Below are 17,915 nucleotides of genomic sequence, written 5' to 3' on the forward strand. Positions count from 1 at the left end.
GCACCTGTTGGGGCACGTATTCCCTTGACAAGACTGAGTGGGTGTATCAGCAAACTGTCTGAAGAATTGTCTAGTCTTGTTTATATTTAGAGAACCTTAGACCTTCCTCAAAAGAAAAAAAAAATAAGAAAAAAGAATTGCAGAAGAGTACTGATTTTCTTATATTTGTTCTATTTATCAGGTTTCTATCCCTACTAGAAACATGAAGAAAATATTGTCTTGCTAACATCTTTTTATAAAGAACTTTTTTCTTTGACACTGGACAGAGTCTGGCCTGGCCTGATGCACAGTTTTATACCACATTTTGACAGGCACACAAAGCAGCTGGAGTTCCACCACTTCCGCACCATCACACACACTGCTCTTGGTTCTTCCTCTTCACACAGACCTCCCAAAGCTTTTCCTGAACTTGGCCCTGTTGTGTCTAGTTTGGACAATTTTTGCATCAGCTGATGGTTGCTGAGCCATCCTGGTCTGCTGTTTGAGTTTTGGTTCACCTGAAACAGGTTTCTTGATGTCTGGGGGCAATTCCAACAAGCACACACAGATTACGTTAGTTTGTCTAAGCACAAAGTGATGTGTTGGAAATTTTTTTTCAACAACATGTGACTTCCACATATGCACCAGTGTTTCCTACACCAAATACACACCTTCAGGTACCAAAAATCCCAAAACACAAATACATGCACTGTTGAGTTGTCCTACCATTTCTGAGCTTCATATCAGCTCTAATATCACTACTACAGAGAAAACAATTTGTAATGCAGGACAGGGAAGGGTAGGGAACCTTTCAACAGAAAGGTTGAGAGCTAGTCTGAATATTGGAATGTGAAAGAGGAATTAGAAGCCCATTTTTTACCCTCCTAAGTTTGATACTTTTTTAGCTCACTCCTGCTCTGGGAGGGCATTTCCTTGCATGCCTTTGCCTTTTAGCTTGCAGTAACTTAAAGCAGCTTTGCACAGGGCTCATGCAGTTGATTGAAACGCTGCTGATAGCCTCTGCAGCTGATAGGAAAAAGGCCACAAGCCACGTTGATGGCCACAAGCTGCTCTCTGATGGGATTTCACAGCTCTCAGACTGTCCCGTAGGCCTGCTGCATTTTACTGATGATATCACTAAACAAATGTTTATGAACAGATAGACCTCAAAGTGGATATTTGGCTACTGTACCAACAGAGCTATACCTCCAAAAGGTAAGGGAAGGAAGAAGTGGAAAGCAAAGGGAAAAAACCCAAAAACCTAAAATATGTGCATTTCTTTAAAAAAGTTTTGTAGTGGCTTCATATAAGAAAACTCCTTTCTTACAGTTTTCCCTTTGAAATACTGGTGTCTTGCAATCCCAATATATAAAAACATTTCCTTTTTTAAAAACTGACATATGGCAAAAATTGGTAGCAGTAAATAAATGCACATAAAGCTAAATCGTGCCATCCTAAATGTTAGTAAAAATGACAAAATAAAATACTATCTATATAAACTATGCACAGGTGTGTAGCATATTACAAGCAAAAAACATATCTTGCAATTATAAGCCCACAGTATTTTTTTCAGTTGTCTGTAATTACATTTTTTATATGTTTGTTTAGTAATATCAATCCAAGACATCATTTTGAGGATATAATTAACTTCATGTTAGAACAGGATGTGTTAGACTGTTTTTGTGTGTTGAAAGAGACAAAAATCTTCGTTAGCTGTATTTAAGTGCCACCTAGTGTCCCAATGCACCAATTTCACTCAGAAAACCCTCAAAATTTTCAGAGCAAAATCAAGTTGCAGGGTTTAAAAAGAGCGAGGGTCATAATTCTCCCATTTCTGTGCTAACATTAAGTCTTTAATCCATATGGGCAGTAAATACAGATCTCAGGGCAGATGCTTAGTTTTTCAAATTTTTATAGCAGCGCTACAACAGTAAACTCGCATAAAGATAGAGGTATCTAATGAAGACAGAATCTGGGTGGGGAGAAAAAAGCTTTTTATAAAAATTATTAAAGGTGGGTTCTGAAAGATCCATAACATAACTGGAAACTAAGGCAGGGGCACTTAGGACATGACACACATGTAACAGTGGGACACACTACAGTGAGGTGCCAGTGCATTCAGATATGCAGGAGAAAGCCTTTCCTCACGTACAGGACTTGCTCTTCCAGCCCTGTATGCTGACCATGACTCCATAGGGTCTGGAATGTCACCTGGATCGGTCTGGAATGTCACCTGGATCGGTCTGGAATGTCACCTGGATCGGTTGGGATCAGCTGTCCTGGCTATGCCCCTCCCATCACCTTGTGCACTCCCACAAGATGGGGTAGAAGCAGAAAAGGCTTTAACTCTGTGTAAGCCCTGACCAGCAGAAATAAAAACATCCCTGATGTTTTTATCAGCTCTGTTTCCAGCACAAATTCAAAACCCAGCCCCAGATCAGATACTGTGAAGAAAATCAATTCTGCCCCAGCTCATACCAGCACCTGGGGATTTCTGGCTATAACCAGCACAATACTTTTTTTTTTTTTTTCCAAGAAGTTTAAAGCTTATATTCTTGAAAACTTCAGAACCAATTTAGATTAAAAAACGAGTTTATAATTCAGTAGATGTGAACTTCACCCACTGTCACTTAAGGCAGCCATTTGAAAATTATGGCTTCCATCCTGTCTCTGTTTCCACAACACTGAACAATTGATAGTATGTGTAACTTAACTAAAATGCTCTTGGCATTCTGTCACAAATGGCATCTATAATGGTCTATGTAAACCAAAATTCAGTTTGTCTCTTTTCTTCCTGAAATTCATTAAATGCTACAAAGAAAGAAAGATTGCAGCCATTAGAGAGAGCTGGCGTAGCTCAAAGTAAAATATGCAAAACACTTGGGCTTTCTGTTACATTTAGTGTGACCATAACAATTAGCTTTTCGCACCATTAGAAATGAGGACTGACTCTACGCCTCTGTGACATTTATTGGAAAGTGTTGTCTTTAAATCACAATGATAAAAAGAAATTAAAATAACTTTTTAATGACTATTTATCCTGACTCCTACAATAAGCAAGGATAAGTTGACAAGTACATTAAAGAACTTCTGCTTAAAGCGAATTAATGTGAATTTGTTGCAGAAATAGAAAATGGGGAAAAATAGAAAATATAAAGAGATTAAAAATACAAGAAAGCTTCTGATCAGCAGTAAGAAAAGCTTGTGATTAGTTGTCTAAAAGTAGGATGAGCGAATGTTTAGATAGAAAACATTTAGACAGGACAAGCACTTTCAGAGCAGCTTTTAGAAATCTGCAGCTGCACTTGTGCGTAAATCTACTGGGCACAAATGAAATGGATAAAAAACCTTTCTCAGCTTTATCTAGCTTTGAATTTTTTGGTTTGTGTTCTCTGTGAAGGACAAAATATTTACAGAAAACAAGGTGGATTAATTGTGCTTTTTTATTTGGAGTATATTTTGATGTAAATTTGTTATAAAGGACTGGACTCGCCTCAGCAACTCCAGCTTTGAGGCCGGGAAGGAACTCGGCTGTGACACACGGGCAGGATCACACCAGAAGGTTTGGAAACCATGTGGAGAGCCGGGCTGGCGCTGCCGGGAGCTCTCCCGGAGTCGGACATGGAAGGCTGTGCCTTGCACAGAGGGAGGAACCATTGCTTTAACCGCAAATGACAGCAGCAGGAGTTCCTGGGACTCCGGGCCGCGAGCCCCGTGAGGATGAGCGCGAGCACACACCACCCGCTCCCCCCGGCCGCCGCTCAGCGCTCCCGCCCCGGGCCGTGATTGGTCCCGAGCCCCCTCGCTCCTCCAATCCCAGGGGCGGATTCCGTTCCCGCCCCCGCCTGGTCCTGCCCACCGCAGCGACGGCTCGGCTCCACCTTTCCGGCCGTCTCCATGGCAGCGGGGGCGGGGGGTGTTTTAAGGCGTCCCGGAGACCATTGCGGGTGGTTGTTTTCCTTTTCGAAGCCGGCGAGGCTAAAGGTAAACTAGCTAGTGTATTTGGTATCTTATTTTTATTTCCTGACTTATTCTCCCCTAATCATACAGGATGGTACCTTTCAACGAGATCGTAAATCCATTCCCACCCCCTTTCCCAATGGTAGGGCGCAGGCGGTGCGCGGCCCCGCCGCGGCCGTGCTGCTCCCGCCCTGTTAGGGCCGCGGCCTGAGGTGGAGCGGTCGCGGGTCCTGCGGTGCAAGTGCCGTCCTCAACCCGAGGGCCTTCCCCGGGGGCTGCTGGAGATCCGGGAACTGCCCGCGGAGGTTCATCCCGGGCTGCCTCAGGCCTTGGCATCCGCCCAGGGCAGCGGTCGCCCCACGGTGCAGCGAGCGGAGGATGCTCAGGCTGGTGCTGGTTTGTCACTCACGGTGATGCTGGTTTATTGCTCCTGCTATAAGCTATAGGCGCCCTTAAAGACAGGAGGCACATGCGGCGGGATGCTCTGCCTTCTGTCGCCGGTAAAGGTGTATCGCAAAGAGCACGAAGTGCCCCGGCTGAAGGAAGGAGTGCTGAAGGGGTGTGCTCCGTGTTAAACAAGGTGAAGCATTAGCAACAGGCCAGGTGGGCAGAAGTGTTTTCAGAGTGCGGTAAAACATACAGCCCTAGAAGATGCACCCCAGCGTCAGCAGAGGCCACGTGTAAATCGCTGGTTTCAGAGTTAGGTGTGACACATGATAGTGAGGAGACCTTAGCTAACGTTATCTTGATGAGCTCTTTTAGTTCTCCCACCCTTTGACATTGTGTAATTGTGACAAGTTATTTAATTTCACTTAAGGTGATGATAACGCAGTCACCTCTGAGGTGAAAAAAAAAATAACCAAACATTTTCAGTATTCTGAAAAGTGCTGTAGGATCTTTATTTGCATCAGTGGGCAGCTGATCTCCTTAATAGCTCAGAAAAAAAACAGTAAGTTCTAAACAATTTGAACAGTTTCCTGTGAACAGGTCCCTGTATCTGTGAGTAGTAGTTTACAAATATAACTGTGTTCAGTGTAATGTGATAAAAGCCAGAAATCAGTAATGTAAACAGTAATAGACAATTTATGTAAGCGCAGCGTGTGTGTGGTTGTAAGCATCTGAAACTCGAGAAAACTCAGTGCTGAATCTGAAACTGAAAAAAAACTGGTTTTCATAAATTATTAGAATATAGTAGCATTTTCCTAAAACATATTGTGAACATTAGTAGTGTGAATGTATTCAAAGCACATTGTAGCAATGTCTTGTGGCAGGTTTTGTGTAGATGGCTGACATATAGATATAATGTGTGCAGCTTTTTAACCAGAATTGTTTAATTCTGGAAAGTGTATGTTAATGTTCATCTTTAGAAGATTTTAATTTCACTTGGTTTTCCTTTTGTAGAGTACAAAACCAGGGCAAACAACTGAAGATGTCATCATGTTTGGCTCAGGAGGTTCAACTTGCTAAAAGACATGAGGAGATGTGAGTAGTTGTGCTCTGCCTCGCAGCAGGTTGTGTCGTGTCTTGTAATATTCTCCCTCCCTGCCCATGACCCTCGGTGGCAGTGTATCTGAGCTCTGCAGAGCGCAGTGGTGCTTCAGCAAAGGGGCTGGAGTTCCAGGAGGTGGCACTCTTCCTTCAGGAACCATGGGAATTAGCATCCTTTGCCTGCCGTTAAGGGTATTTAGGTTGATGAGGTTTTTGACTTCCAATGGTGATAACTGGTTTAAGGTCTCTATTGTTAACCTGTCACCGTTCAATTCCTATGTGGGGAAGGTAATTGGATTCTCTCACTCAATGCCTCAATTATAGACTTGCTTCTTTGTTGCCCTGTAAACTCAAATTGTGAGGCAAATACAGTAGTGATTCAGGAAAATTTGCTTTTCTTGTAACAACTAGTACCTGCCAACGAGCAAATGTAGTACTGATCAAGTCACCCCAACCCACTGTATCTTTCCTTCTTCTGGGAGATTCAGTGTTTGTAAGCACCTAGCATTTGAGGACTGCTAGTTGCAACATTATAGCTTCATACAAGCACAGCAGGTGATGCCTGCCTGTACCTTTTCTCTCCCCCAGCACACCCACCCTGCAGGCAGCTTAATTAGCCCCATAGTTTTGAGAAAACTGGGTAAGGTAAAAAGGTTATTTTCTAGCTCCTGAGCAAAATGTTCTACCCACTTAGCAAAATGTTTTCCTTTGTAGACTGTCTCAGAGATCAGAGCTGCTACAGCAGATGGAGACTTATCTAAGAGACAAAAAGACTAAAAAGACATGGCAAACTCAAGCAGCTGATGCAGCTCGTAAAAGGAATGCAGCACTTTTAAATGTAAGTTTCTGCAACTACCAGGAACCGCATCAAAATGTCACGGTTATGTAGCTTAGATAATTAAAAAAAAAAAAAAAAAGATAAGTGTTTGCTCTATAGTTGTCATTTGAATTCTCTTCTATATGGTTCCCTCTTCTGGAACTTGACCAAAAAGTATTAAATGACAAGTCTTTATTATCCGATGGCATCACTACCTATTTCCCGTGCCCTTCTTATGAAAGCCTCGTGGTGGCAGCTGCTACTATGTATTTTTATTTTTTTTTAAGCACGGTGGAGATGTAACACATGCTAGTACACGTCTGCCTGAGAGAACTTAGGGGTCTGTCAGGACTCACAGCCCCTCTACGCTTTGATTCAAGACATGGGGGTATGTTTGCAAATGGGCTGACCAGGCTGCAGTGCTTTGGGCCAAGGGTAGGAACTGTTCTTCTACTGTGGATGTGTTAAATTGTTGAAGAGGTTCTCAGTTTAATTTTTTTTCTCTAAAGAGATGTAGGGTGACTTCAAACATTTCACTTTCAAGTCTGTAAAAGCAGTGTTTGGTGCTTCTGGCTCTTCGTAGGGGTGACACCATTAATAATGTAGAACATCAGAAGTTCATAGCTGTTCTACATAACTGTTGTCATATTTAGGTAAGATTTGTTTCCTAGGCAATTAAAAAGATCTAAGTTTGATGGCAGGGACCAGAATACTGAAAGGCTCCTCTGAAACCCCTAGCTCAGGCACCTGAGTTTAAAGAGATGCACTTGACCACTGACATGATGCATGTGAAAAATGTGTCGGTTTTTCAGGAGACAGCAGAAAACTGAACATCCTGTGCCTTTTCTTTAAGCTTCTACTTACCAAGGATCCATAATACATGTATTGTATTTATTGAAAAAGTAAGTTTTACTCTTAGAAAATCACAAGATTAATTTGGGTTTTTTTCATGCAGAGCCTGGTTCAGATTTAAAACGTTCGCATTTTGGGTGGGTATAATTCTATTGCTTTAGAGCTTGCATTTAAATGGGAGGTTTATTTAGAGAGGGGCAGACAAGGAGAACAGTTAGCCAGGAATGCCTTCTTAACTATTCTGTGACAAAGAAGATATTTCAACTTGAGCTGGTGAACTGGTGCATTCTGGACAGGGGCAATCAAGCCCCTCTTTATTTGGTATAGTAAGTGTAGGTGCTTCAGTGAGTGGCTGAGGACAAATGGATGGTTTGGTTATTTTTTCAATAGCTGCTATTCTGTTGGATTATTAATTTCAGCCATTATGACTCCCATTTTCCGTGGGCATTTTAGGTTAGATTTTTACTTTGTAAATAAAGGGGTTTATAAATTATTTGTGTTTATGAATGCATTCTCAGTTTACATATGCAGGCAAACACAATAAATGCAGAATATATTTCTCCATCCTGAAAGCTTTATTGTATTGCAAATGGTAACAATAGCTCAGACATATACAGAGTGTAAATATTTCTGCAGTTAAACAGATATTTGCTATCTTCTGTCACATCCTCAAAATTGTTCCTTTCAAGTGTCAAAAATGTTGGTGTTTGTACAGAAAAAAAGCAAAAACATATGTATCAAAACAAATTCTGTTGCAGGATAAAATAGCATAAATCAATTTAAATCTATTAATTTTATCCTGGTTTTAACAAGCATGCACTCCTGCAGATGCTTTTTGATAACAGAAGAAAACAGGAAAAAAAAATCTATGCAGCATAATATATGAGAAGCTTGAAAACAAGACTGATTAATGTGCCAGCTTCAGAATATTGTTCCTGATACCAGGCACTGTACATTTCACAGTTACCATGTGGAGAGTTGTTGATTTGGCCTACTCAAAAATACATGGACATGACGAAGTGTTATTTTTTTATTTGCATTTCTGGTTTTCTGCATGTAAGCAAAAATCAGTTGTTTTCAGTAATAGATCATAGCAAAAGCCATTTTTCTTTCTCTGTGCTAGTTGGAATTTATGCACAGGAAAGATTTCAAAATTAATTTAAATTCTAATCAGTAGGAAGCAAGGAACTAACCTTTTTTTTTTTAATTGAAATTTTGACATTATAAGCATTTGTTCAGCATTTTAGCATAATTATCAGAGTATTTTCAATGTCTTTAGAGGGAGACTGCAGATTAGGGAAATCTGTATCATTTGGTGCTTATATAATGTTGTCGTAATAAAAGCAGAAATTAGACTAGTATTTGTAATCTAATTTATGACATTTGTTTCTCAGTGATATTTCTTGTGTTTAGAAATATGTATTACTGTGCAACAGCTTGTAACATGAAATAGAAAAGAAAGAGTATGCTATATAGTAATTAGTACTGGAAAGGTAATTTAGAACAAATTTGCTTTCCTTCCCGGGCATGCAATTCCAGAATTATTTAAGTGTGATTGTGCCAGACTGATATCAATATAAGTGACAGCTGAATTTGGTCCCCTAAAAGCAATGTATGTGTCATGCATTCCATTTTACCTCTGGGGAAGGGTCTTGAATTGTTTTTGTTCCAGTCCTTGTGGTTTTAGGGGAAGCACTGTAAGATGCTCTCTTTTTTTCAGTACTGTGACATATTAGATTAGCTGTTTTTTTTCCAAAGAAGTTTATACTGCTGATGTATTTATTTTTATATTGATGACAGGGATTTATTTTTCCTACAAAGCTTACCAGTTGTGTAGACACACAAGAAGTGCCATCTAATCTTTCAGTAGTTCTAGTTATTTTCTAAAGCATACTACACCTTCCAGCAAAAATTTCTTTCACTGTCTGTCATTAAATCAGTATTCTGAATGACAATAGACTGCACAACACAAACTGGAGTGAGCAATGAAAAGACACGTCCAATATCTAGGCTATGCCAAAGTGACCTTCTCTACTAAACATATATGCACAAGTGCTGTCTCCTTTCTTGCCTGAAAGACATTCATTTCCTATCACCATAAACATTCCAGTTACTTTGCTGAGTCTGTAAAGAAATAATGATTGATATTCTTCTCCTTCCTGTTAAAATTCCTACAGCAATTAGGAAGAAGGATTCAGAAAGTAGGAAAATCCAGTGGAAGAATATGAGGTGAACATTATTGAATGATCCTTTTTTCAGCATGATTTGTTATGGTGATAACTTCTCCACACTTGGCCTGAGCCATTCTGATACGAGCTTCATTTGCTGCTGTTTGTGTGTACCTGTTCTAAGGATGTGCAACAGAAAAATTCCTTGCTTAAGTCACTTAAGTCTGTGTTGGCCTCTGGCATTTTGACATCGTGATTTCAAATGGCCTATGTCCTTTTTCTTGTTCCCTCTATAGGTTTATCTCATTAGTCTTTTCTTACCTGAGAAGGGGCAGCCATTTGCTGCTTCTGAGAATTTGGATAAATCTGAGAATTAGTTTACTCTTTCTTTACTCTCTCTTATCCTTTAGCTTCCTACAGTGGTATGGATTTTGCTGTAGAAAAGGGAGAAACAATTTTGTTTGGATTAGGTTTGTAATTATGTACAAGAGAATATTGTAAAAGGAATTAATGAAATAAAATGGACACTAAACTGAACAATCTGACTGTATACATGTCACTAAGTTGAACTTCAGCAAGGCCAGTTTTTTGCTTTTATTAATTATACTCTACTGAACTAAACTTGAGATAAACACTGTTTACTTATTGATGTATTCAGACTGGCTATTATTCAATACGAGTAATCATGTTTGGTCTCTCTTGTGGATATGCTCCTCCAGAATCTCACTCTTCTTTTCAGCAGCAGTGGTGGTGAATATTTGGGAAGTCCCTTTGGGGAATTTCCTCTCTCATTTAGTTTTTCTGTTGTACTCTTCACACCCGCTCTCTGCTCCCAACTCTGCCATCTGCTATACTTTCTTTCCCCCTCCACTCTGTTCAGCTTTGGCTTCTTCACACCCCACTCCCACGTCCCTTTCTGTCTCTCTTCATCTGCCCACCACTCAATCTCTTCAATGTTTGGGTATGGAACTAAGCCCACAAGAACAGGTCAGAACTTTAAAGGGGGAGGGTGGTTAGTTTGGGGGCATGCTTTGATTTGTTTGTTGCTGTTGATTTTTTTGGTTGTTTCTTTTTTAAAAGATTTATTTGGGCCTCTGTGAATCCAGCACACATCCACTGGACAACCAGAAACCCAAATACTGATTTTTTTTTTTGTAAGAAAACTATGTGAGGTGCATTGTCATCCAAGCTTGTCTGGTGAACAGCTTGCTGCAGCTCTACATTTATGTGCACATGTTATGCATGCATATTAGCAAGTCATCTTTGTCTTGAGAAGTAAAGATCTTGCACATAATTTGCCTAGTTGCTTTACAGTTACAGTAGCTAGAATACATACTTCAGTCTTACGCAGCACAGAAAAAGATGTTCCATTCCCCTCTATTTCCTTGAGGTTTATACGACAGAATTTAACTAATTTACCCTGGTGTCCAGAGAGAATAGCAGTGTTTACAGCAGAAGTCTTACTTGGTTGTGAAGCATACTCTTGTATGAAAAAGGTGCAGAAAACGTATTTAGCAGCTGGAGGGTGTTAGTCTAAGTAGTACAAGTTGTATTTCAGAATGACTAAACAAATATTTGAACTTCAGTGTGAATTTTTGAATGCTATTTAGCTGTAATGGGTTTATTTAGTTAATTTAAATGTCTTTATATGTGTATTTTTCTTTTAAAATTCCCAGTGTTTGTTTTTAAAATGTACTTTGCTTGTGTTTTAGGATATAGAAGCAGCAGAAAAAAGGCTGCAAGAAGGAATGTATTTACTTCCACGTCCCGATACTGTTAAGTTAGAAGTAAGTCCTACAACTCCTTTTTCATTTGTTTTCATTTGCTGTTTACCAAATATTTTGCTTTTTTTTTTTTCCCTGAAGCATGTTCTTAAAGTGAAAATAATTGATTTTAAAATCCAGTGACTGGTATAGCCAAAGGCCTGTGTACTGTGTAGCAAGCTGAACCTAAATTCTGGGACAAGGTCCTTAGATTCTGGAGCATTCTGGTGGAAATGTTTAGCAGCTTTCAGATCTGTACAAACTTCTATTTAAAAATTAGGTCAAATATAAAAAATTAATATTATGAATATCAGAAGATTACTATATTTACTACGTCAGAGCTATTTAGTTTGTATTATATGGTCATCCCATCCGCAGTTTACTGCAGATTGTCATCTTTATATTTCAGGGTCAACAGTTTATCAGCATGAACAGAGAAAATTTCACATCAATTATTTTAGAGTTGTGTGGAAGCTTATGAAAAGTACCGCAGCGGGAACACTCGGTTCTTTTTTTTTTCTTCTCAACCTGCACTCCCCAAAGCATTACTTGAAGATAAAAATTCTGAGCAGGTTCCCATCTGTTTCTTGCCCCAGTGGTTTGTGTGCTGTGTGCTGTGGGGTGGCTTGGTTCCCAAAGGCACAGGAGCAGAGTGTCCCATGCTGGTTTGGGTGCTGGGGCTGTGTCAGAGCAGGGCGAAGGGCCAGGTTTCAGCTCTGTCAGCTGTGAAGAGAGGTGTATTGTACCTCAGCTTCACACCTGCTGGGCAAGTGTTGGCATGCTTAGGCTATTACTTAAAGGAGAGGCATCACTTCTTGTTCTGGTTACTGTTCAAAGTTTTCATCTGTCATTGCATTTTTGTAAATAGCCTCCTGTGACTGTGACAGGGTGCATGCCAGGTATGCCCCTTCAGTGGTGTTTTTATTATTTTTAGACATTTTTAGGCAAAAGGGTACATTTTTCCTGAATACTTGTACATTTTGAATGGTGCTAAGGAAGATGCCAACCTACTAATATTAAACATTAAACCTATTTTGACTGTGTTCAGAAGTAGTTTTAGACTCTTCAATGACTTTGCAGACACCTCTGGAGTTGTTTGGGTCAGTTAGTCCCATGGTAGGTGTGAAACTGCTTGTCAAACAAAGTCCGCAGAAACTGGAATTGCAGAGCAATTGCTTGTGGCTGCAGAATGTCTGCACTCTGCAGCAGTGGTGAAATTTTGGAGAGAACAGAGTTACTATTTGAAGGAGAAGATCCTATTTCAGCTTTTTTTTTTTTTTTTTTTTATGCTTCTAGAGAAGAGTGCTATAAATAGTGGAAAAAGAAAACTTTCTTTCATGGTACAAAATTCTTGTGCGTGCTTTGTTCCAAAACACTTCTGAGCATATTTCACTCAGCCATATATGTGTCTGTATTAATATACTCTGAAAGTTATGGCTATAATGGATCCCCAGCTTGCTGAGTCGGAGTAGTTTTGTGTGACAGCACATATGCTTGTCAGAAAAGATTCTTTGAGTAAATCTGTTGAAGAAAATATTTTTGTAAACCTGCAAGTGCCATAGTTATATCTGAGTTACATGTAAGGATCAAAATGATTAGCCAGGAATCTAATACTTTGCAGGGAGATCTGCAGTTTTGTGCTGCACTTCTCCTTCATTGTATACTTAAGTAAAGAAAAAAAGGCTCACTACATATGTATCATAACTGTTTTCTACTGCAAAATTACATTTTTCTGAATGGACATCAGTGGCAATAAATACTTACATACGTGGATGGATTAAAGTGTTATCTTAGCACGGTTCCTAGATCATGTTATTTTGTGGGGAAAAAATGGCACTTAAAATTTTCCTGCAAATCCTACAAACAAGTTATCCTTAGGATACCAACACAAAAATGATCAATTATTAATAACACGGTTAAGTAATATGTTAAATTTATTACTCTGAGGTACAGTGTGAGGAAGTGAAGAGGGTTAGATGATCCACAGTGATTCTCCTAGACCATATGCTAAATATACATCACCTTTTTTTTATTATTATTTTTATCTGTGTTCCAAATTCTTGAGATGATTACTTTATCACTGAATTATCAAGTCTAAAATTTTACTCAATTATTTTGAACTATAGTTCTGTAAAGTACTGTAAACTTTTCTAGGATAATCAATTTACATTGGTAAATGTGCAGCTTTCATTTCTGACATTTTTTTCCCCACTGCAAAATGAAATTCCAGTGACATACACACTTAAATATAAAAGCTGCTTTTGGAAAAGTATATAATTGTGGAAAATAGTTTATTAAAGGTACTGTAAGGTCTAAACTGATGTTGCTTACCACAAGAGGGCACATTCAGTCACTTCACAGTTTGTCCTGCAGAAGGAAATATTTCCAAGCTGATATTTTGTATCACACAAGAGATTAAAAATTTCATATGTTAGGTATGTTGTTCTTTTCTGAATTGCTTCACTCTTAAAGTAAGATTTAATAATGCATTGCATTTCTATATTGTTTTAAACTGGCTGACACAGATTTTGAAATTAAGTTTATTTTTTCTTATATCTTTCTCAGACTCTCTATTTGGCATCAATAAAAGAATCTCTTCCCAAGTGGGAAGACTTTCTTTTAGGAAGAGCAGAAGTTCCTATTGGCTTTAAGGAAACGAAAGCTACAAAGCAGAGCATAAGCTACCCTGAAGAAGATTCACAAAAATAAACATTTTAGTTTTGTTTTGTTTTGGAATTTATCACTTAAGCAGAGATCATCCAGGTCGGGCAACAGAATATCATGCCATTAAACTGAAATGTACATAATTTAAATGAAAATTAATTATATAGGACAATTTCATTCTATTGTTGCGTTGCGTACAATTCCTTATTTTCATTCTGTACTACAGAAGCAATCCTCAAATGAGTTTTTAGGATCAAGAATGAGAAACATTGATGTATAGATTTCCAGCAAGGCAATTGGGTTTTCAGTGTGAGAAGAGTTTTATGTTATTTTTAATCCTCTGCTTCTACATATAAGTGCGATAAGTAAAGACAGATTCTTGCATTATCTTTCTTCACTTCAGTCATCTGTGCTGCATGCCTGCTCGTGGATGAGAGAGAAAGGAAGAATTTACTGTTAGCAGAAAAGGCAGACTGTGCATCAGAGTAGCCTTGGTTTAGCACCAGGAATCTGTGCAAGAACCTTCACAAGAGCAGTTGTAGAAGGAACAAACTTGAATTTCTGCATCTTGTTTTCTCTGATTTTTTTTTTTTTGTCATTGCCACTTTCATCACTCATACACCTCACTCCAGGCAGCTTTTCTCAACTTCCTTCTGCCTACATTGTATTTCTTGTCTAGGGGTGGGCAAACAAATCTCTGGGGCTTTTTGCTACTTCTAGGCTGCTCTTAATGCTATTTTCTTTCTGCTGATACAATCTACAAGTGAGAACTTTTTCTGAGGCATAAAAAGTTAGAAAGAAGCAAACTGAGAGGTAACTGGCAGTGGCTGTCCAAGAACAAAGCATGTACAAAAGTTGCGGATATATTTTCATTTTCAGCCACTGAACAGCTTCCCAGCTTCCTCCTACAGGTGCAGTTTTAATTGTACTGAGCTAACTAGGTATGAAAAATTCACTGGTACAAAACCTCTGAAAGTGTTGCTTCAGTGGAAGATCCTGCCTGGTGTGTGACATAGCCTGCAGAAAATTAATCTTTCCTAAGCAAAAGAAGCCTAGAAAATATTAATTTATTTTATTGTTAAGAACCTGGACTTGAGTCAATATACTTTTAAAATTTAATTTCCTGCAACAGCACCATTCCACCCCCAACCTGGAAGTAGTAGAGGAAAAAAAGTACCTTTGCCAATGTCTGAGGATATGAAAATGTAATGGTTGCAAATATTGCTAGTCTAGTTATGTAGGCAATGCATCTTCATACTACCTAGAGAGAGACCTCACTATTAAAAAAACATATCCCTGTGCAGCATGAAGACTCACTGGCATAATAAAATCAAAACTTTAGGTGCAATATAAAATTGCTATATATTTTTCACAGGAATACTAAGAGTTCATTTTAAACTTTTTTCTATTGAAGTGTCCATTAAACTGATAACTTTTTACAGAAACTGCCATCTTAGAATTATCCTGTTGAGTGGGTGTTGGTGTTTGTAACAATAACGTTGTTTTCATAATATGTGATGGCAGATTAGCACGCTTCTCTGCAGTGTTGTTAACAGTTGTAATTAAGGAATAAACAGTAAAGGGTGTCAGTCCGATGACAATTTCATCTATAGTGTCACAATACAAAATGTCACAAAATATTAGAACTGTTATATAACTACAAAAATATCAAATTAGGCTTTCATCTTACAAGCTGAGAGCTTAAAAAAAACTTGGCATAGAGACCATTGCAATTTTATACCTACTCAGTGTTCTGTCACAAAGACAACTTGGTAATATTTTCTTCTGTAAAATCACAATGTGATTCTCAATGTGATTTAGTGGGAATGTGTATGGATCTTACAGTTGTAGAGCTCCTATTTAAAAAGCAAATAATTGTAACCAGTTGAGCACACAAGAAGGGAAAACCTATTATACATGATGCTCAGAATGAAGGAATGGATGAGCAGTTAGTTACTGACAAAGAATGGGATTCATCCTCTTCTTTGCATCCAAAGGGAAATCACTTCAACAAAAATCTGGGCCCCTAAGTACTTTATACATGCAAATAATCTGGGTCTTTATCTCCTCCGACTCCGCCTAAGCACTGGGGCACAATGCAGATGCTCACTATCTCCTTGCCCTTGTGATTTCCCCTGGAAGGAGATGTAGGTGTGTGGACATTGAGTGCATGGCAGCTCCATGGGTGAGAATTTGGCATGAAAGGTGCCTGCAAGCAGGGTTAGAGTAGTTACCTACTGTGCTGCAGTTTGGTGCTCACATAGCGTGCCTGGGAATAAAACAAAATTATCTTCAAAGAAGGAATTTAAATTTATTTACTGGAGCATAACTTCAGAAGCAATAGGACAACTAGTTCAAGGAAAACTGTAGGGACATGTCCAGAAAAGGAAATACCTGAATGAAGAGAAACATTTAAATCAGGAATGTGTGTAGGTGACTGTTCTCAGAGACAAGGACCTTCATGTTGTTCTGTGGTTGGAACAAATAAGTGCAATTGTCAATGACTGTGAAATAGCACAGGTACAGGAGCAAGTGACTGCTGAGCTGGGGCAGGCAGTGGCAGGGACCAGAATTATATGGTCTCTCCTGTTCTACTTAGATTTGTTGAGTTTAATGTACCGTGGCTGGGCTAGCTTGATACTTGCCTTTTTAGAGATACAGATTTGAGAAAGCAAATGCTAAATTTTAGTGTGCTTTAAAAAAATTTAGGAATCCCCCAAGGTGATTTATATTGATGTGATCTAATATTAGTCTCCTTTGAGATCTTGCTTGGGTATTCTTCAGCAAGTCAAGGCTGTCACCTCAAATATATTGATTCTATGTAGTTATACCCCATCTTATCCCAAGCTTTTATATATATATATCAAAAAATATAAAATATAGAAATTACATCATATATATCTTCTGTAATTTCCTACTCATCATGAGTAAATTTTTTTCTCAAAAAAAACCTCACCAACCCCCCCCCCAAAAAAAATAAAAAACACAAGCTAACAACAACAAAACAAAATCCCAAACTTGCTGCTTGCCCTTTTGTATTACAATATATGTATACATAAGGTGCAGTGGTCCTAAAAACCTGTTACTTCTTGTGTTTTTCTGATAGGTGAGGGACAGCAATTGAGTAAGCAGTAGTGAGAAAACCCTACAGTTTTACCTGTTTGTAAGTTAACCTTGGAGTATCTTGCAAGAAGAAATAATTAATCATACTTTTCTAGGTTAATGCACAGATGAGTAACCCCAGTACTAACCCAGGAGCACAGCCTGTTCACCCATCTTGTCACCTCTACCATCACATTCCCAAGCTTTTTACTTTCTCAGTTATTCTGGCTGTGGGGGCAGGAGCAGAAGGCAAGGCATGTTACTTTTCCCTAGCATAAGAAATTTCTTACTCTGCAGAATCTTTCACAAGCCTATTAATTTAATTTGTGAGTATATTTGAAATAGTAAGTTGGTTTAGATGCATATCTGACACTATGGTATCCTCTTGATTGTATTTATTCAGGATCATGTTTTCATAGAAGTTGGGAACTAATTTTTAGGCTGAGGTTATAGTACTTAATTTCTGTCTTTTTCATTCACATAGAGCAGGTTGGGGATGTAGATGCTCAGTTTGAGCTTGTTGGTACTGAAAAAATAAGAAAACCAAATTTAAAATGGAATGTACTTTTAGAGGTTATATCTGAAAGAAAACATTATTTACTCCATAATGGTAATTTTCATAATATTTTAATAGTTGTGTTCAGATACAACTTGACCTTAAATATCACCCCAAATGCAAGCTGTTTTAACATATTTGTAATGCTAAGGTCTTCATTACTGTGATATTCTGTTTGCTCAAGGATTATAATCCATGGATATACTGTGTTATAGTTGAAATAAAGCTTTGATCCTGTAGTCACTGCCTCTTGGATCTCAGTGCTGCATTGCATGTATGAGTTGGATGTAAGTTGGTGCCTGCTGCAGCCAAGTGTGAACAGTGAGTAGGCCAGTGATAAACACTTTGCTTAAGTATGATGTTTATTTTCCTCTGACTCTGATATGAAATATTAATCTGCTGAGTGAAGATTAAAATCTCAGATGTTTTTGATGAAAAATCCAAATGTAACGAATCCCAAATCGATTATTTGCACTCTTCCTATTGTTTCATAATGTGTGAGCTAAATTACTTCAGATACGCGTTTACTAGGAAGATGTAGATACATCCTTAAACCCTTGCTAAGG

General features: G+C 38.6%; 1 protein-coding gene across 6 annotated transcripts; it reads left to right on the plus strand.

The window, feature by feature from the left end:
* Positions 1-3,877: 3,877 nt before the first annotated feature.
* CEP15 (centrosomal protein 15) lies at positions 3,878-17,590 on the plus strand. Of its 6 annotated transcripts, none has more exons than XM_005522021.2 (5): positions 3,878-3,963; positions 5,341-5,421; positions 6,142-6,265; positions 10,977-11,051; positions 13,593-17,590. In XM_005522021.2, exons 2-5 carry the CDS (start codon positions 5,369-5,371, stop codon positions 13,734-13,736), a joined length of 396 nt encoding a protein of 131 aa, XP_005522078.1. In that variant the 5' UTR covers positions 3,878-3,963; positions 5,341-5,368; the 3' UTR covers positions 13,737-17,590. The 6 variants fall into 6 exon arrangements, with proteins under 6 accessions (XP_005522078.1, XP_014107299.1, XP_014107302.1 ...); XM_014251824.2 differs by lacking the exon at positions 3,878-3,963 and adding an exon at positions 4,116-4,349; XM_014251827.2 differs by lacking the exon at positions 3,878-3,963 and adding an exon at positions 4,116-4,335.
* Positions 17,591-17,915: the final 325 nt, after the last annotated feature.

Source organism: Pseudopodoces humilis, chromosome 13, assembly GCF_049639895.1.
Source record: "Pseudopodoces humilis isolate 2021_Gansu_Grassland_sample_001 chromosome 13, ASM4963989v1, whole genome shotgun sequence".
Lineage (NCBI taxonomy): Eukaryota > Metazoa > Chordata > Aves > Passeriformes > Paridae > Pseudopodoces > Pseudopodoces humilis.

Excerpts from the sequence above, each read along its gene's own strand:
- CEP15 (XM_014251824.2), top strand. The coding sequence starts at position 4,318 with ATGCTCAGGCTGGTGCTGGTTTGTCACTCACG. Across the intron at positions 4,350-5,340 it reads GTGCTGGTTTGTCACTCACG|AGTACAAAACCAGGGCAAAC; the intron begins GTGATGCTGGTT and ends TTCCTTTTGTAG. Across the intron at positions 5,422-6,141 it reads GCTAAAAGACATGAGGAGAT|ACTGTCTCAGAGATCAGAGC; the intron begins GTGAGTAGTTGT and ends TTTCCTTTGTAG.